This window comes from Anticarsia gemmatalis, chromosome 26, assembly GCF_050436995.1.
Source record: "Anticarsia gemmatalis isolate Benzon Research Colony breed Stoneville strain chromosome 26, ilAntGemm2 primary, whole genome shotgun sequence".
Lineage (NCBI taxonomy): Eukaryota > Metazoa > Arthropoda > Insecta > Lepidoptera > Erebidae > Anticarsia > Anticarsia gemmatalis.
The window spans coordinates 1142520-1166030 of NC_134770.1; the positions used below are offsets into that span (position 1 = coordinate 1142520).

General features: G+C 32.8%; 2 protein-coding genes across 12 annotated transcripts in view; one reads left to right on the forward strand and one right to left on the reverse strand.

Moving 5' to 3' along the window:
* LOC142984127 (neural/ectodermal development factor IMP-L2-like) overlaps positions 1–23511 on the reverse strand; it is a 153791-nt gene that overhangs the window by 84474 nt on the left and 45806 nt on the right. The gene's annotated exons all lie outside the window — the stretch shown is intronic.
* The window catches only part of LOC142984126 (neural/ectodermal development factor IMP-L2-like), a 128282-nt gene that overhangs the window by 80721 nt on the left and 24050 nt on the right, over positions 1–23511 (forward strand). Inside the window, exon 1 of one of the 10 annotated variants that reach the window (XM_076131524.1) lies at positions 3517–3592. The exons of 4 other annotated variants lie outside the window; for them this stretch is intronic. Coding sequence is in view for 1 of the 6 variants with exons in the window: in XM_076131514.1 (XP_075987629.1) it covers positions 3627–3664 (38 nt within the window). In the remaining 5 variants the exon portion in view is untranslated. Of the gene's footprint in view, positions 1–3516; positions 3665–5447; positions 5837–11985; positions 12126–23511 lie in introns of those variants that run through there. 5 more of the 10 variants (XM_076131514.1, XM_076131520.1, XM_076131523.1 and 2 more) reach the window with 5 other exon arrangements.

Sequence of the window (23511 nt, forward strand, 5' to 3'; positions counted from 1 at the left end):
GCCCATTTACCGAGGAAGGCTATAGGCTTTATATCATCACGCTACGACCAATAGGAGCAGAGTAGCAACGAAAAATGTAACAAAAACGGGGAAAATTAAGACCCATTCTCTCTTATGTGTGTGACGCAAGCGAAGTTCCGCGGGTCAGCTATTTTATAATAAAGACTAGGTATTACCCGCGACTTCGCGTGGACGTCACATGGCTTTATGTTATATCACCGCCGGCAAAAACTAGCATTTCTATAGCACTGGAATTGTTGTTTCGCAATTTTCAAGAGTCGATATTATGGAGAGTTTGACATTTTATAATATTTAGAAAATTTTGTTCCTACGAAACCCACTCGGGGCGTTAATCAGGTTTTCATATAAAATGTCTGGATAGTTAGCCGATCATCAAAAGTCGATAGTAGCTGAAAAACTAATTTCTATGGCACCCGCAAGGAGTGCTGATTCAATTTTTATACAAAGTCGACAGTTTGTGGTTATTTATAAATAGTGGGAGAAAATCACAATTTTAGTTTTGGCGCGATTAACCCCCGGTTTCTATGTACTTACATTTATCGGTAGTTTATCTATTCAATAGCGTTTTTTTAAATGAGTTTAAACGCTATTGAATAGATAAACTACCGCTAAGTGTACATCAGGAACCGGGGGTAAGTAACAAACGTACAAAACCTTTGCTTTTATTTTTTGTACATAGATTAGGTAAATTGTACAATCTTCTGAAAGACACTTCTACCTATAAGTACGTACGTTATACGTATATTTGTGTAATTTTTGACTGATTAAAAAAGTCTTTGTAGCGATGATGATCATATTTTTATCAAATTATTTTTGTGTACATAGACAATGATATTATTTTTCATGTGTCCGTTTGTTTAATTCCATGTTTGAAATGTCTTAGCTAATGATACTAGAAATTCTACAATTCCACTCAAAAAACAGCATTTTAAGTTTTATTCTGCAATATATGTCATCACCACCATTTTAAAAACCGCAGACCTAAGATAAAATTCAGTTTCATGATTTTTACCATAAAAAATCTATGATCCTTACTCTTTCACGCAAAAAACTACAAATCACACATTGATGAAACTTCAAAATAATATCGATTTAACAACAAACTTGTGTTTAATTCATAAATTAAATCCAAAAACAAAACCAGAAGTCAAGTAATAGCTTGTTTATTTAGGGATATTTTAGATAAAAACAATTAAAAAATAATTGCCATCAATATTGCATTTCGTCACAATTATCGCTTCAGAATAAAAACGTAGATGCAAGTCATTTACTTCGTACAAGCTAATCAGTGACTGGTTACGATTGGGGAAATCCATAAGATCATAAATCTTTGCGTATTTAAATAGCTTTCAGCCATTACGTCATTTACGTCATTATGTTGGCATTGCTTATTCCAGAAACTTCGAACAAAAAGCTTTACTTTATCAATTACTAGCTGACCCGCGCAAATTCGCTTGCGTCACATAAGAGAGAATGGCTAGTTGCTACTCCGCTCCTTATGACCGTAGCGAGATGTTATATAGCCTATAGCCTTCCTCGATAAATGGGCTATCTAACACTGAAATAATTTTTCAAATCGGACCAGTAGTTCCTGAGATTAGCGCGTTCAAACAAACAAACAAGCAAACTCTTCAGCTTATAGATATATTAGTATAGATTTTCCAAGAAGAAAATAAAAGGGAACTTGAAGTACCTGCGTCTGTGGTGCTGATAGTAGAAGATCCGACTGCTGAACACTAGGTCCCGGGTTTGATTACACGGTCGGAAAGTGCTATTGGTATTTTTTTATTTAAATTGTCTATTCTCAACAGTAGCGCGGAATTTAGTACCATGCCCGGTATACGGCAAAAGGCCCTTATTACATGAGACTAACATCATAAATGTCGAAACGCGGGCGTACTTTATACACTTTTGCTTGTATCTTTGGGTATAACAGGCTAATATACATATGTATATTAGCCTGTTAGAAATATGATAGATATCATATCTATATATGCATAGAATAGTCTACACTCTATATTATAAAAAAAATACATAAAATCCCCCATTTTCACAGAGGTACGCAGAGAGAGGAAGGAGGTAGAGTTCTGAGGGCGTCACTTGCTGCGATCCCTACCAACTTATTTTGCTTCATTCACATCCATACATCTTGTCATACGGGTTGAGAGGAGACCCTTGCCCAACAGTAGGACAGTAAACGCTCACTGGTCGTGTCCGTTATCCGTCCCACCGGACTGTGAGAGTGATGGAATAGAGAGTGTACCTGTGTATTGTGCACACACTTGGACACTATAAACAAAGTCCTGCACAGATGGCCAGTTTCAATGAAACTGACCGCCGTAGCTGTATATCGGCTAGGAGGACATTAAACGGGTAAAGAAAAAGAAACAAACTTTAATAGCTTATGAAAAGTACAAAATTAGTGCATAAGTGTGACATCACTTAAAAAGATTATTTGCTTTATCAAATGATAATTTGTCCAGTAGTGGGACAGTAACGACCTGATATAATCATATAATTACACCTGATAGCTTATCTGCGTATTTATAGGCCTTGAGTACTTTATCCGTTATGTTATCTATAATTTGTACAATTTATACGTTTCTTTGTTTGAGATATTAGATAGCTTCCTTGGTACATTGTATGCTAATATTTAAATGCGAAATTCGTCTGTCACTCCAAAACTGTAGAACATTTTTTGATGAAATTTAGCATGGATATAGTTGAATACCGAGATCAACAGCTACTTTTTTACCTTTAAGGAATTAAAATCTGTACTTGAGCTATTCAGATTGACTAGTAATAATATGATTTGAAGAAATTATTTTATGTTTAATACTATTTAATGGTAACCTATCTAAATCTTGATCTGGGTGATGTATGAATGACTAACTAATGAGTGCCCATTCTACTAAATTTATGTGTACAAATTAATATATTTTTATACTTCGTATCAATGCCGCAAGCATAATGAAAGTCAATCGGGTCCACAGTATTATATGTTTACAAAACAAATTCTAACTAACGACCTGAGAATTAAATCCGAGAACCTCATAATATAAAGCCACTTAAAAGCTGTATAAAAAAATAAAGTTAAGTCATCTTGGCCTTTCTTCCAAATTACGTTGGAGTCGGCTTCCAGTCTCACCGAATGCAGCTGAATACCAGTATTTTACATGGAGCGACTGATGAACAAAAATTATCAGGCTATATATATCAACTAAGTCCCCAACCCGCACTTGGCCAGCGTGGTGGACTCAAGGCCTAACCCCTTCCTCATTACGGGAGGAGACCCTTGCCCAGCTGTGGGACAGTAATGGGTTCAATTTATTTACTGGACCTCCAAACCCAGTTTAATAGTAAAAATGATTAAGCTATATAACTATATTTATTTAAATAAAACTTTGACAACCACTGTCACTACGATTGATCGAATGACTCATTCAATACGAGTTCTTTAAAAGAAAATGTATTCGCCCTAATCATTGCAGTATTTACTCGAGGGCCAGTGTGTACCGCGCCTTATTGCACAGTGTGACAACACCTTTATATGTCATTCGTGATTTATTAAGTGAGTTGATCGTAGTTATAATTTTTATGTTTAAATGAAAGTTTTGGGTGTGCAGTTTGATTCTTGTGTCAGGTAAAGTGGTGTTGGAGTATTTTTGGTGTGTCTGAAGTCACTGTTTCTGTACATATACTAGTTATTATACAGTAAATGTTTTTTTATGTAACTTATATTCCACATATATTTTTAATTTTGATTATTTTTCTATAATAAAAGCAGATAGATATTATTTCCAAAAATATACTTATAAATTTTTTGGAAAATACATTTTTGTGATGGGTGCAGAATCGATAGTTTATTATATTCAAATTATTTTTTTATATTACTTTAAATATTGATAAAAAATATTGTGCTGTTTGTTTCTTTGACAATTACGCCACAACTTAAAAAACACTAATATAAGTAAGAATATTTTTTCGTGATAAAAACAATATCTGGCTTGGAATCGAACCCGCATATCAAAGTAGAACATTCATGAAAGCGCGTGCTGTATCTACAAGATAACATTTTATTAGTCGTTATCAGTTAATCAGTGAATTATAATTATATTGTGTATACTAATGAGCGTATCCGGTGATAATCATTATAATCAGTGACTTGGCTCAGGTTTATGCGAAATTAATATAATTAAATTTAACCCATTAATGTCCCACTGCTGGACAAGGGTCTCTTCTTGTAATAAGGGAGGGGTTAGGCTACTATATACTTAGATTTTTTAAATTCACTTTAGCAATACCAATGATTCGTCGTTTCCACCCATAGTCTCAACATTGATTGAAAGTGACAAAATACTGTATAACAAATGCCATCAAAAACATTCTGTAAAAAACTCCAAGTCTCGCAGCTCAGTCTCTCTGCCGTGAAAAGTTGTGAGATCTATGTAATACCAAGTCGATTAATCTATTTAGTCTCTACTTAAAGGACCTTCTGCCTTAAGTTATTACGTAAGATATTATCATGCCAATATTAAAAATAAATTACGTTTAAAACAAATAGATCGACCTGGCCATCGACCAGAACTTACACGAGGATTATATTATTAGTAACCACACTTTAATTATGTGTACCAAATTTTACCAAAATCTGATAAAAAGTTATTGATTATTACACTGGGACAAGCCGCGCAAGCTAGCTAGTGTTTAAAAAACAAAGTAATCCATACATTTCCGTTTTATTTCTAGTCTAACCTTCACCTTTCTCCGGAAGACGTAATGAGCGCGCCATTGCACTCGTATGTGTGCCGTGACTAGGGTTGACAAATCAGTCTAGCTCTCTTCGTACTATGTCAGAATCGGCTTCCAATCGCACCAAATAGATACCAGTATTAAACATAGCTACTGCCTCTCGGACCTAATATAAGACTGGTTGTCAGACTTTCAAGCTTCTAACGACTGTCTATAAACTAGAGTTATTCCCCAATTTGTGTATTCTCTAAAGTTCACATGAATCAGGTATTTAGTATTTAAAAAATGGTATACCTAGTTGAGGTATACACTTCGTTTAATAATATACACATGTAGTAATAAGCACATTTAAAAATCAAAACCATTTTTTTAGATCAAATACTTACTGACACATACTGATATACTTTTTTACACGGGCTTGTAGTATTTCCTAATTTGTTAGATGCTGGAGTTAGATAACGTGCTCAGTTAATGGCAAACTCGCCCCTAAAAATTCCGAAACGTGAGTGTAAGGCTTAGGCAAGAACGTATTAATACAGGGTGTCTTCATACACCTCGTTTTCTTTCGAGCGTTATTTCCAAATGCGGTGTTGACAGCCCTAGTTAAATCTGACGCAACAGCGACCACGATGTCATACGCTGAGCTGCTATATTAGAACGGACATAGTATATTAATATCGTGCGATAGTCGACTGTCCTTACAGGTTGATGAACGTGCTCAGTTGTATTGCATCATGCTGTGATGGGTTATACGCAGTGGATGTGTAGTGTAGTAGTGATGTTGTGGGTTTGATTACTAAATGGAGTCATATTTTTGTGTCGAATCTGATGGTATGTCTTCTTATCGTATGGTTAATGGTCAACCTAGTGTCATAGTTGTTCAAGCCGCCTAAAGGCCTATGACGTGGCTTAGCGATTGTTATCTTTATTAACAACAACCGGGACTGACTTTTTACGTGCCCTCCGAAGTATGGAAGCGCCCAGATCTATACTACTATGTGGTCAATCATCTACGGAATGACCGCGCCAAGGTTTGCTTAACCCAAAGAACGTTTGCCGACCGGTGAGTGCAAGTGGCTATGAGTAGACTGTCCTTACAGGTTGATGAGTGTGTTCAGTTGTATTGCATCATGCTGTGATTGGATGACCGCAGTGGTTGACAGTCGATGTCTACTGTTGTAGTGGTGTAGTGGGTTTGATTTCCATTTGGAGGAAATTTTTGGGACTTAAAAATAGGTTACGAGTCTTTTTATGTAATTTGTATTTGACTGTTTCACGTATTTTTATTTAAGAACTACAGATAAGAAGTTTGAGAAATCCCAATCTAAATATTTAAAACTCAAATGTGACTAACTGACATAGTGATATATCAACACACAGCCTAAACCACTGGACTGATCGGAATGAAATTTGGCAAGCAGGTAGATGTTACGACGTAGGCATCTGATAAGAAAGGATTTTAATTAATTCCACCCCCAACTTTTAAACTCTCGCGTTGCATGTTTAATATATAATAGAATACGGGAATTAACGCGAACACATTTTACCCTAAAATGCCTATCGTTTCGGCGCAGGTTGCTCTCGCCGTGGTCGCAGGTATCCCCAAGGAGAGATAAAATAGGGAATGAATGAAAAATTCTGTCCTAAGTCACGAACCGCGCGAACGAAGTCGCGGGCAAAGAAATTATATAACGACCACTGCGCTGAAGTCCCAGTATAGTAAAGTATCAGAAGGTTGTGGCTTCGATATTCAGAACAAATATTTACGAGATACACAATTGTCAATCCGGTTCCCGTCATACTTTGAGCCCATTCTTTACTTTTTTTGCTAAGTCTTTTTCGGGGGTTCCCAAAAGCTACTATACCTTTAAGTATAATAATTTACACAAAATCAATATTGATTAGAAATTCTATACGGCTCTCGTCATACTTTAAGTCCATTATTTACATAATTATAAGTATATTTAAAGGTTCTAACGGGGCTTCCCAAAAACTACTATATCTTTAAGTAGAGGAATTTACACGAAACAGATAAACTAAAGTTCAACGACCTGTATGATTCATTCATAAAATCACATTTGTTTGATAAAAACTAGTAGGCAATGTGTCAAGTCATTCTATTGTAATAACAATTGTAACAGAACGTTTTAGAAAAAAATACAATGTTATGACGTCATGCTAATTCTCAGAAACTGAGAAAAAAATTGCGGAAGATATGAAAAAAATAATGTTAAAAATGTTAAGTGACATCTTGAGATAAAACTATTGGGTTCCGTGTTTGTGCGTATGTTATTTTGTTTCGAGAGTGATGTATAAAATCAAGCAATTTTGTTTTACCAAATTCAAAAACGAATTATGCAAAATAATAAAATGAAATAAATAATGAAATAATGGAGCCATTATAAACATAATATATAATAATAAGTCATTTTTATTAGATCTCTCTCTCGCACTTGCATGTCTCTACGGAATTTTCTCATTCCTAAGTTCCTTTTGTCTGAGTCGTAAATCGTACCTTTGTAATGATCCGTTGTAAACGTATGCCCAAATTCTAAAATAGTAAACATACAAAGGATTTTAATCTGAGTCAAAGGAACCCTAAAACCAATCGTGATAACATAAAAGTGTTTTAATGTAACTGTCAAGTTTTTGTGTTTTCATTTCGTTAATAGTACAGGTTTTGAACAGTTTTACACATCTGGCGTACTTCCGAACTCGTTAAAAAGATGTTTTGCACTGTCATTGCGCGATGGAGTGTGGGTTTGTATCCCATCTGGATATTTTTTCTTTTATATGTAGCCAAGCCTGCGACATATAAAATAATCTTCTCTAATTGCTTCAAACACGGATACGTTTACTTCAAATACAAACAAAGCCACCCATCTATGAAATGCCAGCGTTAAAGGTTGCTTAACCCAATTACCGTTTATCGTTGGGTGTACTTAACTATTTTGAACGCGCTAATGGTCCGATTTGAAATTTTTTTTCAGTGTTAGATAGCCTATTAATTGAGGAAGGCTTTAGGCTGTATATCATGATGCTACGATCGAAAGGAGCAGAGAACCAGTAAAAATGTTATAAAAACGAGGAAAATTTTGACCTATTCTCTCTTATGTGACGCAAGCGAAGTTGCGCGAGTCATACTAAAAATTAAAAATCGCCCATTAATGTCCCACTGCTGTCTCCTCCCGTAAAGAGGGAGGTTTAGGTCTTGAGACCATATCAAATTATTATTTTACATTCTTTTTTTAGACGTTAATTCTCAGAACCACACATTAGAAGTCTTTTCCCAGATACGTAAGTTCAGAAACTAAAATCGAATCTGTGACTTCTCGATCTATATTAAACCAATGACACATAATATCTACTTAGCTATAATTACTGTCAATGTTGTCTGCCTACCCCGGAACGAGCAGGAAGCGACAGTTTATCTTATCTTGCGATAGTGAGTGTAGTTGTAACGATTCTACCCACTTAGTAGTAGTCAATGAACATGTAGGGTTACTATGAGTTTTCACTTGTTCAGGACAGTCCTGAAATTAGTAGTTATTTTAACTGAATAATTAGTAAACACCTATGCCTATGTTTATATCTTGGATAACGTAAGATTTTGAGAAAATATTAAAATTTTAGGTTGCAAAACTTATTTATTTGAATTTTAGATATGAAAAATACAATTTGCTACTGATGTTTTTTGCAAAAATATAGATACACAACTTTTGTACAAACAATAAAATTTAAAAACATTTGAAAAGGTGACACACACAGCCGTCAAAACTTATTTAAAATAATGATATTTTAAAACAATTAAAAATACTGTTTAATTATTTCAAGTATCCTATAAACCTACTACTCATGTTTTATTTAACAGCACTAATTTTCATCACTCAAAGTATAACCTTTCAAATAAAAGGTTTACTACAATTGTTACCAAAAAAATAATTAATTAGACAGCTCTAACAACTGTTATAGTCTTAATAATAAAAACAAGCCTAAGATATTCGTTACCAATGTCATTCATTTATCAAAAAATCCTCCGTAAAAATGTACTGGAGTGAAATAAATTCTACAAAATTACTTCTAAGAAGGTCCTTATAATTTATTCAAACATTTTAATTTATAAAATGGGTTACTTTAGGTTTTCGAAAAGAAACCTCGTTAGCGAATTAACTCGATAGTAAAACCTTATCCTTTTTTAATACTTCTGCGCGTGACTTTATCTATGTGGACAGATTTCCCAGAGTAAAAAGTATTATAATAAGTATGTTACAAACTAAGTATGTGCCAATCAAAATCCATCCATTACTTTTTGTGTGAAAGAGTAATAGATGTCTTTAAAGCCACCCCTGGAAAGTACGCATTTATAATATTAATAGAAAATACTTAATAGATCAATTTTGGATAAGCATGCTTTATATTCTTGTACCTATTTATACCTCGAATATTAAAACGCATGAACTAGTGAGAAACTCACGAAATATAATCGACTTTCTTTCGAGAACTCAAAGTAGATCCTTTCTTAAAATAGTATGACAAATTCCAGGTTATTTTTTAACAAAAAAACCTAATAAATTCGACCCATTTCTTTAAAAAGGCTGCCTAACAACAGCTCTTGTAAAATTACATACTATTTTTAGAAACACGTTTCGTGTTTTTAGATTAAAATATGGAGTCCATTTTTTTATTCTAATCACAGGTAACTAAGGGACTTCTAAGTAAGTGTTTTTTATTCTGTGATCATTAATATTATACCCGTAGCCTTTATGAAAATTAAAAAGGTTACTACATCGGTATTAAAATATTACTTTTTAACTTTTCTTCAACCCACACTTGGACAGCGTGATGGACTTAAGGCCTGACCCCTCACTGATTACGGGAGGAGACCCTTGCCCAGCAGTGGGACATTAATGGGTTCAATTTATTATTCTAAAACATTACATTTGCTATGTTTGAAATAAAGGCTTCACCATTATTATTTTTTGATCCGATGTGATAGGGGCCTATATATATATTATGTTAAGCATGAAAAGCCTACAACACTTAACACTATCCGAGAATCGAATATAAGACCTAGAAGACCCTATCATTGTGTCTATAAAAAAATAATTACCATAGGCCGGAAAATCGGATAAATCGGGAATAAAACAATTGTATCATTCACTAGCTGACCCGCGCAACTTCGCTTGCGTCACATAAGAGAGAATGGGTCATAATTTTCCCCGTTTTTGTAAAATTTTTCGTTGCTACTCCGCTCCTATTAGTCGTTGCGTGATGTTATATAGTCTATAGCGTACCTCAATAAATAGGCTTTCCAACATTAAAATATTCTTTCACTTCGCACCAGTAGTTCCTGAGATTAGCTTGTTCAAACAAACTCTAAAATTTTATATCAATTGTATCGTTTAGACCACCAAAGCACTTATCATAAACTTAAAGCGTGTCAATGACTTGTAATTAATTTAATCTTCAATTAAAACTACTTCACTATTTGATAACGTTATATTAAAATATAATATAATTAATTACAATAATCTTTAACCAACACCGTTATCTTATATCACTCTATTGATTCATGTAATTTATGCCTTATGTATTTATTTTTTAACCAACTTTAATAAACGAGGAGGTTCTCAAATCGTGTATTTTATGGTGTCCCATTTTTGGTTTATGCTTTAAAGTGTAAAAGAAAAATGTAACCCATTAATGTCCCACTGCTGGGCAAGATTTTCCTTCCATCAACAGGGAGGGCTTAAGTCTTGAGTCCACCACGCTGGCCATACATTGCATATGACAATAGGCTCCTCCCTTATAACTTTGGACTAAAGTTGTAAATGCTGTAACCCGTGGTATAACAGACGAGATGAAAAATGAGGGCATATATCTTTATATATATAATTCTTCTGTAAGTGTGTATGTCACTGAACTTCTCTTAAACGACTGGACCGACTTTGATGAAATTTTTTGTGTGTGTTCAAGGGGATCTGGGATGGTTTAGATTCACAATTTTGTCCGCTGGACAATGTCTTTTTAATTAATTTTTAATTTATTAGACAGGACAACGTCTGTCGGGTCCGCTAGTACATATATATACTACTATTATACACTATCCGCCGTTTGGATGTTTGCAAATTCTCACGTACTGATTCACACATTACTGCGACAATTTTAAGAGGAAAAGATTAGAAAAATACATTTAATTTGATAAGATATTAGATTGTCGTTAGATGAAGTAGATTTCATTAATATGAGATTTTATCCTATATACCTGCATGTTTTTATCTCATAAAAATATGTTGATTAACTAAATCTATGCCTACAGATTATTTCATTTTCTCGACAGTTTTATACTGTAAGCCTACCTTTTGTGATAGTTATTCAGTTACAGAATACGTATGTTAGACAAATAAATTTAGTTACATGTTATTTCAATATTTTTGAGACTTTGCTTTACAATGAAGTTGCCACGGTTGCGGAAAAGCAAGTGAGAAAATTTTAATTACGTATACATTAATTGTTAAATGATTAAGATAACCATCATACCATAGCGCTTCGCAGGTTCATTTACCATATTTACAATCAAGTCTGTGTAAAGTCAAAGTGTCTTCCCCTAGTGAATTTTTACTTGTTATTTCGAAATATATCCTGAGAAGCGATTTCTAACCACTATCGAGTATCGACAACCGGTTTGCTATCGACATAATTTTGTATTCTGTAGGAACTATTAAAATTCAAAGATCCTTTATTTCCTAAGCTTCGTATATAGTGTTTGAAATAGTTATATACTTACTATAATTTATTGAACGTTTCGGAGAACTTGGTTGCTCATGCGAAGAAACGGCAAGAAACTCACTTATCGTTACCCAATAGTGCCGTCTGTAAAGAATGTCCCTATTGCATGCGTACTGTCTCAGTTTAAAACTAACGTACGTCACTTTCATAACCAGTATGTAGTATATTGTAGCTTTGACTTTAACTTCAAAGTTACTAACTAATTTTTATTTATACCTCAACTTACTAAGATGCAGAAAATCACGCACAACAACATAAGTAACTAAGTAAGTTAACTTAAGCTCATTTCTATATTCACTTAAAAAAACAACTACAAACACAGGCCAAACCCCCGCAAAAGGCTAGTATTATCGTATGATACCCACACGTCAGTCACGCCTACATATTATCACTGTATTGATAAGAAAGAGTATTCAACCGTCAACCGTATTGTCTTAGCCGACGTGTCAGTAATTCGGGTGAAGGAATATCTCAGAAAAATGACGAATAATTGTATTGTTCAAGCTATTTTTGCGTCAATGGAAAGAGGTTAGTTTGAACGGGTTATCGAATTTTGGATTAGGGTAAGTAATTTTTCGGAATATTTCCTCTATAAAACTTTGTCAATCGCGAAACTTGAATGAATTTCATATAACTCTGTCTACATCTGCGCGTCTAGCAGGCATGATTGTATGTACCTACATAATAATTTTATGTCCTTTTAAAGAGAGAATTAAACAAAACGCGAAAAGTTTGTACATTGCCAATTTGTTAAAGTGATAATATTTCCTATGATTTCATAATCCTGCGATATTTCTTAAATAGAATTATCGTTTAAAAGTTAATATAGCTTTCTATTAAAGTAAAGACTTTTTAAGCAACTGTGTACAACGTGTATAGCGTTACCTTCTTACAGAATAGTGAAACACCGTCATACATTTATATAAAAAAAACAATGTTAAATTGGATTTTGAGTTCAACTCCATAGCAAGCAGTAATCCCTATTTTAGAAATTACATTGAACAATATTACGATTGAGGCGATAGTAGTAACCATTTTTGGAAACGGCTTTTTTAGAGGTATATCAAATTTCCACCTTTAACCCTTCCCTACAAATATAAATAAATCAAGCCTTTGTACTACTGAAACAATATAATTAAAATTAACATCAAACACGCGACATTTGACATTAATTAGCGTAATATAACGAGGTATAATGTTCAGATTATAACGCCTACAGGAATATCACTGTAACATATTTCTTATTATAATATACTAAATATAGAAAGAAAATGTTCTTGTAGAGTTTTCGCCTAAGGCTTGCGCGGTTGACATTTAAAACCTCTCTTTGTAATGGGGTATCCATAATAATATACCTATTATATTTTAATCCATACTAATATTATAAATGTGAAAGTAACGCTGTCTGTCTGTCTGTTACTCAATCACGCCACGTCCGATTCTGTAGTTTATACAGAACCAATTTGCATGAAATTTGGTATGGAGATATTTTTAATCCCCGAGAAAAGACATAGGCTACTTTTTACCCCGGGAAAATGCGCATTTCCATTGGAAAATTCAGGTGGTGGATGCAGTCCCGGGTAAAAGCTAGTATTTTGTAAACTTAAAAAAAAGTTGTAGTTCTTAATTAGTCTGTTTTTATAATAGTTTCCCCATTACTAGGGTAAACAAATTTGTTGATTATTCTGTATTACTACAATTATAATGTATCCGTCTGATCAGCACGAGGTCTCGGATTTGATTCCCGCATCAGGCAAAATACTTTTGTGGTCTCGATAGAAGCCCGATGTTTCGTAACGTACCGGTTAATGGTAATAAACTTGTCCTATCTACATAGAATTAACACCGTAAATGGGTCTCTTTATCCCACTCTACCTACACTCTCGAGTAAAACGGGCGCGATTTTATAAATAACATCTATATAAATACAAAATTAAACACATTTTTACCACATGAAATATTTTTTACACCGTCGAAGCGATCAGTTGAAATGGGAATAAACCTCATAACGTGGTGTTAATTAAATCAGTTCATAAAAAACGTTCAAAAGTTCAAAGTTCATCACACACCTACGGCGATAGTGTTATCAGTAGATCACGTCCGACCCTGAACCGCGACTGATAAGTGATAAGAGAATAACGCGTGCCTTCTTATCATGGACCAATATTTAACTTTACTATTCATAATCTTTCGCGTGGTTTGTGGGGTGGGCATGAATGGGGTAATTTTTGGGATAATCCTGAGTGAGATAGAGAGATTTTCTTGGTTGTTGTCCGGTTAATAGATAGTGAAGGTTCAGATTTGACGCCAATTAGTTTTTTTGTCTTAATTTAAAAACGTAAACATAATAATATAATCTAAATTTCGATTTAAAAAACAATTTTTGTAAATAAAAAACTTATTGCTTCTATATCCAAATAATTATTATATTTACATAGAGAAGAATCTTTTTTTAAATCTATCAAAAGTTAACAATTTGTTCAGGTACATGCGTACAACAGCGTATTATCTGCCCTAATATTCTCTTCGCAGAACTAATATTCTTAATAACTAATATTTATACTATACCTATATCCTTACTTTTAATTACATATCGTTTTACAAATATACTCCTGCATTATCTAGATATAATAAATCTCAATAATCTCTGTATTAGTACATAATATGCCATATAAACCAGACATCTAATTCTCAAAAACTACTAAGTCATTGCGATCATACGAGTACAAACTTCATTTGATAAGATAACTCATAGAAAATGTGACAGTTGAGTGATCTGTTCAAATAGTACAGGTGGTAATAGCGTGAAGATATAATGACAATATTTATTCAAATAAATGTTATCAAAAACAAAGAAGGCTTTAAAGCCTAATTATGTAATCTAAGTAGGTGATTAATTACCCGATTAGCACCGCCATATTAACTTTTTCAAATCAGCTTCAGAGCTGAAATTTTATGAAAAACTAGCTGACCCGGCAAACGTTGTTTTGCCATAAAATTTAAAAAAAAGTGTCTCTTAGGGACATGAAAAATAGATGTTGGCCGATTCTCAGACCTACTCAATATGCTCACAAAGTTTCATGAGAATCGGTCAAGCCGTTTCGGAGGAGTACGGTAACGAAAACTGTAACGCGAGAATTTTATATATTAGATATATCCAACTACTAAAGACAAGAAGCAGAAAAAGAATTGCAAATTTTCAGCTAAAGTATTTCGTGAGTACTTAAATCCCGTAAAAAACTTGTCCCGACATTCTTAAATAAAAGCCAGTAAAGGTTAGTAAAGTAATGGTTAGTCCATTACTTTTTTGGCTATTAGGACTACACTAGAACCAAGTAAAACCAAACACAAATAAAATTAGTGTAGTGTTGGCTGATTTAAATAAATTTTTGCTTAGTTACTGTAGTGTAAATCCACTTTAATCCACTCTCTAGTCTACCACCTAACTAATAGCTTGTATACTATATATACGTAAATGGCTTTAAGGCATAACTAGGTAAAATCGTACATTTGATTTATAGGTCAGTTGTTTTGTTTGTCGTATGGTTAGTGGTCAACCTAGTGTCAAAGTTGTTCAAGCCGCCCGAGAGGCCTTTGACGTGGCTTAACGACTGTTATCTTAGTAGACAACAACCGGGACCGACTTTTAACGTGCCCTCCGAAGCACGGAGACGCCCAGTTCAAATACCACTATGCGGTCACAATCTATGGAATGACCGCGCCAAGGTTTGCTTAAACCACCAATCGTTTACCGACCGGTGAGCGTGACTGGCTACGGGCGCCTCGGTAAAATGTAAAAGTTTCAGAGATCAAAGTCCAAGAATTGATAAAGAAATGATGCCTACAAACTGACACACATTGATAAAGATAATTCTGGAATTATTATAATTTTCATGACGACATCACTTATCAGATTTACTATATTATTTCTTGTTAAAACAACGCTAATGATAACCCGAGGTTTAGGGCGGCTTTTGACTAATAAAGTAAAATGAATAATAAATTAATATCCCATTGCTGGGCAAGGGTCTCCTCCCAGAATGACGGAGAGGTTAAACTTTTACAAACGCTGGTATAAAATGGTAGCAAGCTAAATCAAACAATTTAACTAGCTTTAAATCGCACAATAACTTATGTTTTTTCTTTTTCGAAAAGTTTAACAAAACTGAATGAGAAAAAAGTCCATGACGGTAATAAATGGGCTTAGCAAAATATGAAATCTTTAATTTTCAGTACTTTTTTACAGATGCTCTGAAGATGTGATGTTACATGTCTATAAGAATTTTATCCAACATTCTTTACGTGAGTTCTTTATGATAATTCTTATCTCTCAAGAGTGTTATATATTACATTATTGTCAGTGATAATCTAGTAATACTAAAATGACCTAGATTATTCTTTATGATAGCAGACATACTCGTATATCGCACATGGGCTTTAACGTGAATAAATTGGCATTAATTCTGTATCATCAAGCCTTTCTTCCAAACTATGTTGGAGTCGGCTTCCAGTCTCACCATGCAGCTGAATACGACCATATTACATGGAGCGACTGCCTATCTGACCTCCACATCCCAGTTACCTGGGTTATAACACGATGCCCCCCTTCGGTAAGACTGGTCGCAGACTTTTCAAGCTCCTGACTACTGTTAACGACTGTCAAAGATCTTCGAAAATGACAGCCATAAATTCTTTATAATGACTAATAATTACATGTTTTTAAATCTTGTTTGAATGAGGGTAGGAAGAGAGTACCATTTTTACTATTATCTATATATTTTAATTGTTATTATCCTGAACAACTAATATTTTCAACATTTTTCCAAATTTACTTTAATTAATATTCATACTCAGGTTTTATTACTTATTGAAGGTAATAAAACCTGTTCAAAATCCAAAAGTGTGAAAAATTTTGATATCATGTTTAGTTACGTCCAAAAATATTCCAAAAGACACTTTATACTTATTCGAAACTCTCCTCTTTCATGCTTTAAATACACTCAATTAATCTTTAAATTGCTGGAGCTTTTCTAACATTTATTTCATTCGACTAAAAAGATATTGCAAAATCTTTGCATTGATTTAAAAATATATAAAAAATATACTTCAAAACATATAAAAGAAAAAACTACATTAAATACTCATTTGCACACATCCATACATTTAATTCAATCAAAAAAACCAAGACTGTCCTACAAAACGTAACTGCACAGTCACCCTACCGGACACACGTGGTCGGCGTCTGGCCGGCGCGTACGCAGGTTCGAGTCCCGCGTTGATAACGATGGCGTGATCGCGAGGGAGTGGCCGGAAGTGACGATGCTTGTTATCTATGGCGTCATGTACAGTTCTGCTCTATGACTCATTAAGGAGTTTCCTTCAGGATTTATTGGCTTTGGTTTTGATAAATGTGGATTGTACTGGTATATTTCGTGATTGTGACTGTCTTTATTAACAATTGTACAAAAACATATTATGTTATCATGCTTGAAAATGAAAGACATTTAGTTCCTTTAAAAAACGCTAGGGGCGCTGTAGGAACTTTGAGTTCAAATATCTGCGAACTCATTGACAATCGCGATTTGACTTAGCATGAAGGCAATATTTTTTTTCAAAATTTACAATTTTTCCTTTTACATTTTTCCAAAAACTACGCCGCAAATTCATTCAGTTTTCAAGAAACTCATGTTTTATGTACTGACAAAGGTCGGTCTGATCGTATGACCTTTGTTCTTTATTTCAGTAGTTTATCCTTATATCTGTTTTGAAAGAAGACAGGCGTATGATCAAAGTAATTTAGTATCACTTATGCCTTTTTTAAATAAAAGTTACAGTTGCTGGTATGCCTTTTTAAGAAAATCATTTTTTTTAAATGTTTTATACGAGAAAATCTAGTCATTACACCTGTTATACTCAAATGATTAGGCAGAGGTGTATGAAAAACACATATTTAAACGATAAAAAAATGTGTTTCAAGAAATAGAGGGTAAGCCTAGCCTTATACCTACCGGGCAAATTACCAAACTTGGCGCGACTATTAAGGACATCCTAATAGATCATACATATAGCACGTTGCTCGACACGGGAATCAAATCTGACACGTTGTGATCAGAAGTATGTATATATAATAATATATCGCATACACTACTCCCACGACCACAAATTCAGTTAGATTTATAAAAATAATTTAGTATACTCTTTTTTGCTTAATATTATAAAATACTTGTTATTACCAAACCAAACTCGTATACAAATAAGAAACAAGGATAAAAGTGTAGCTGTTTTTTTCATATTTCCTGGAATACACCGTGACTTGTCAGAATGTATTGAATGTATGGTATGCAACGTTTAACGCCCTTGAAAAGAATGTAAATTGGCTACTTTTGGTCGTTTTTTACTCTTGTCTCAATTATGCGTCTTGTTATTTGTTTTGTGAAGTGCCTTAAGTAATATCTTATTACTACAAATGTTATAATGCGAAAGTATGTACAAATGTTTGCAACTCTTTTACGCTGAGATTTCTGAATGGATTAAGATGGCAATGAAGCCATACAGTCTTTTAAATTATTTACAACGTTTTGCCACAGATTTTGTCCATGAGAAAAATACAAAAATATATATTCTACATATTTATCAATAAACTATCTGGCACTGGCGTTGACTGTTTTTTTTTGTGTAAAAGAGTAACAAACATCCATCTTCAATATTGTCTATATTCATTAGGGTATGACACATGTTTGAAGGTTTTAAGACAAAGTATAGCGTTGGTTATACAACTTTACTATAGTTTCGATTCCCACCAGTGGGAGTAACGTGGGCTAAATCAGCAATCGAATCACTCACTATAAAGTGCTACCGAGAATCTCCGAAATAAACTTTATCGAACATTCCTGGTAAAATTAGTTCGTGTTTGTAAAATATACCACATTCTTGTACACTTTCTACTTGTAAATACGTAAATAGCTGTACATTTGGCGATGTGATTCGTTGTTTTGGCATAACGGGGTATTCTTAATCGCGGTTATTGCGTATTAGGTGATACGTCGGAGTTACAGAGTCATTTGATTGCACGTGCTCCGAGCACGGAAATTGCACGTGTAGTGAGTGTGGAAAACTGGAAGGAAAAATGAAATAACTCGTTTTATATTGAAGTTTGGGCTTTAAATTATTCAAAAGACGTACATAAAATCATGCCCTCTTTCCATATAGGCAGAGACCAAAAAACGTCACTTGGTATGATCACACAGTTCCCTTGCATCATGCACGTCGCTATATCTTGTCATACAGGACCGCCGGTTACGAGTACTACGCACCTGACGTTGTACTATTCAATTATATCATTATTCTAGATAGATTCTAGCTATTAAGCCATTAACATTTTAACGTACCGTTTAATAAAATGCACTTTAAATCGTTTAAAATCAGTTCAACATTGAACAGAGAAATGGTATCAGGGATATTATACAGGGTTTCACACACTTTAGCAAGCTGGAACTAACGTTTAAAATATTGATAAAAGAACTTTTATATCATTGGACAATTTTATACGAACGTGATTAATTGATTCAATACGTGGATTTTTTACAAGAGACTTTTATATAATGATCTTATTTATTACTATATGATACATACATGAATTTTACACATCACACCAAAATATTTGGGCCTATCACACAAAATTTGTCGGCACAGCATTTTTTTATGACAAGGTGACCATATTACCCACTGCATCAAACAGAGCTTTGTTCAAATCATAAGTCAAAAGTTCACGAACTTTTAGTATATAGTAATTTACAAAATTATTCAAAAATAATCCGTTTTTAAGAAGTTCAACAACTTGTACTAATAGGTACCTTTCAAACAAAAACTCTGATACAACACAGAACATATCTCTCATCGATTTTAAACTATCGAACAGAAAAATAATAAACAAATCAGAAAGTTTATATCTTTGGTTAATTTAGGTGAAATGCGCACGGACCGTTGAAAGATCTGTATAAACAAATTGTTTTAAATATGTACATTTTTACTTGCAGACGGATTTTCCAGCTATCAATCTGAAAATCTAGGCTATAAATTTTAATCCTAATGATCGAAAGCTCTTATATTTTCGTATAGACACAATTAGTTGAGTCACAAAAAGTTTGGGTATTACTCGTATGTTATTTTATTTTCATTTATATGACTTGTCAGGTCTTTGCATTTTCATAATTTAAAGAAATAACCGTATTGCTTAGGTGTTAAATCTCTTGCTTAACACTAAAACGTAGAAAACCATATTACGCTTGCCTTTATCTTATTTCAATAAGAATGTTGGCTACCAGTGAAATCAGCTAATCTCTATAGGATGTCCAAAACACATTTTAGTATGGAAATACGAAACAGTGGCGTCATTATCTCTTATAATTATTTGTTAGAATCAAATGTGTGACACATATTTATAATGTTTCATTCTGCAAAAAAATTTAACTCAACATAATTTATAAACATAGAATGAGCATTTTAAATGAACCTTTTATGAGTACAATTGTAAAAAAAAAATCGTTTACCCAGGCAACTACCATTATCATTCTCATGGTCAAAGTTAACCTTATATACTCTGAATGAAATACATTCCTAAAAAAGCTGTACAAAACTGCAAGCTTCCAGAACCGTATGGAACTTATCAGTGTACAGGCAAAGTGCTTGCTATACTCGTTCAATTGAAATCAATCTGTCATTTACTTACAAGTCGCTTGACACTTGTTGCGAGCTGGCGGTCTAACCTTTTTGTTTTACTTCACTTAGCAACAGGCGGGTGGGATGTTTTGTATGTTTTAAAGGGTCTTCGTGGCCTTTTTTTTAATTAATTTGGTGTATGTTTAAGAAAATTAAAGATGGGAGGAAATAAAGCAAGGACAAATGTGAATATTTTTATAATTCAATAATTGATTGGTTCTATTATTATTTACCTTCTGTTAGTAATTACAACAAAATTACTTATACGTTTTTAAACCTTAGAAATAACAAATAAAAAAATCAATAAAGTGTTTTTATACAGTTTTTATTAAAGCTCTTTTATTAAAAATAATATTCGTATAAATACTATAATTTATATAATTTTATACATTAATTAAAAATCAGTAAAACCAATCACAGATCTTTCCAAATATCTTTTCCGTATAATTCGTTCTAAACTACAATAATTTCCTTTGATTTATAACCAATTAATTTCAAAGCTACAAGACTTAATTTACACCATACACAAAAAGCTTAAAACCAAACCATTCCATTCATCCATAGCACTACAAATCAATTATTCAACCTAAACAATACCGAAAGTATCTAATACCAATAAAAAGTATACCTTTTATTTTCTCAATAAGGGTTTTTAAACAAGGAACAGTCTACGTGTCACATGCCTCGTGGAACTAATAGTCCAACAGTCTATACTCTATGGCCACGCGGCTCCCGTCACGTAGGCATCGCCAACTATACTTTTTTTTCTCTAAAAAGTCGTTAATCGGGAGCCTTTCATAGATTACGAGGCCTAAACGATTATAGCTATGATTTGAGAACGGAATTTTAATCGGGTTTCAATTTAAAACGTGTTTAGAAATTGATTGTGTGTTGTAGTCGCATTTATTATATTAACCTTAAAAAAAAGTATAGATATCATTGGATAACTTACACACGGTCATTTGATTCGAAACTAAACAGAGCTTTTGTAACAAAATAACTGATAAACACACTCATATAATTTTAAATACATACTTATATAGATAAATTAACAATCAGGGTAAGAACAGATACTCGTGTTCATCACACAAATATTTGTCCCGGTTGGTATTCGAACCCACTACACGCAGCGTTACGGATATTGCGGCGAGTAGACTACGTTAACCACTGCGACAAACGTGTACTTCAATGAAGATATAAATAATGTATTTTAGAAACAATTCAAGAATTTACACGCGAATCTATAAAAAAATATAATGAAAACAGTTTCAGAATGTTCCTTATTTTCAAAATACAGTATAACTTTTTCAAATTGGAAATTTAAAATAGTTTTTTGGGGTAAAAAGTTGATATTAATTTCAAATCTCGCGACGGGTCAAGGCGGTAAATTATGCTGCCTAGTAGGCTGAATAAAATGTACTTTGCTCTTAAATACAAACTTATTATGTATGTATGTTTTCTTTTTGAGAAATTGTCAAAGGATTAAAATTTGCATTCATGATATAACACGTGAGTTACTTATAGTAATAAGAATAAGTCGTTAAAATTGTAAAAAAGGCAGTTGTTATTTACATTTGGGATAATAAGACAACACAACGGCTAGCTATTAAAATAAACGTTAATTTTTGTATAAATAAGTATAGAAACCTTTGAAATAAAGGAAATGCAGCCTTATATTAAGGGCAGTCGCCAATACGTTTTTTTGGTATAAAGATCCGCTAACATTAAATTGTCGACATAATAATATGTCGATGGTCAGTGACATTGGACATAGACTGGTGTACAGACTCCATAAAAACACTGAACAAAGCTCCTAATTGACTTTCAGGAATGGAAATTATAATAAAACTAGACAAAAATATTTCGTTTTTCCTTATTTAATGCACAGTTCACTTTCATAAGGCAGACACGTTGTTGAACAACTAAAACACAAAAACAAAGAACAAAAAAAGTAATCATCAATTCCAATTCAATAGAATTATGTAACGACCATTACTTAACCTTCAAAAAAACATACAGAAATTTTATTTTACCCATTTTGAAATTGTAATTTTGTTGACAATTGCGCAAGAATCATGCCTTGATAGGTACAGTCAGCTCTAAAAGTAGCTGAACATATTCAATCTTTCGAAACCGTATATATGTAGTATTGTATATTATTCCATCGAGAAAACATCTGACGGTGATAGGAATAATTAATTCCAACAAATTTTACTTGATTTTGTTGATGTATTTATTAATATTTGGTAATAAAGAGCCCAACTAGCACACAAGCTGCTTATACAGTCGTTATACAGCCTGATAGTTGCATAAGAGTCGTTCAAATGCTGTACAATTCTCTATAAGTTGTATACTAGCTATTTAAAAAACCCTTTAACAGCTAGGCGGGACAGTAGCCGTTTAGTAGGAAACTAATGACTTATAGTGATATATGAGCATGTAATTGCATCGCTAGACAGCCTAGGGAAGTATAACTGAGTTAATGGAATCTTCTATAACACCGTTAACTGTATAAGGGGACTTTAGGAGATAAAGGAGTTTAAACGGAGTTATGCGTTGCGCTTATAGCGCTCAAGAGCGTAAATAAGCTTTTTGTAATGCCTTAGGTTCTATAACAGATTTTTTTAGGGCTAGTGTATTACTCATCTATAAAAGAGTTGCGTAGGTCTTTAATAGCGCCTTGAGCGTTATATCAGATATTTATATGGCTTCTGTACGGCAAATAGATGTATAAGGTATCATTCGAAACATTTTTACAGCCATGGGGATTACAGAATTATGTTAAGCACCTAAAGCGCTATAACCGAGTAATATACCTTTATACTAAAGCTTAAAATTATTATCATAATATATTTACATAGGTGCAGTGGTGATTCAGTCTGTCAACTGTTTTTAAAGAATAAATAAAAAAAAAATAAAAAAAAAAAAAAAAATAAAATAAAATAAAATAAAATAAAATAAAATAAAATAAAATAAAATAAAATAAAATAAAATAAAATAAAATAAAATAAAATAAAATAAAATAAAATAAAATAAAATAAAATAAAATAAAATAAAATAAAATAAAATAAAATAAAATAAAATAAAATAAAATAAAATAAAATAAAATAAAATAAAATAAAATAAAATAAAATAAAATAAAATAAAATAAAATAAAATAAAATAAAATAAAATAAAATAAAATAAAATAAAATAAAATAAAATAAAATAAAATAAAATAAAATAAAATAA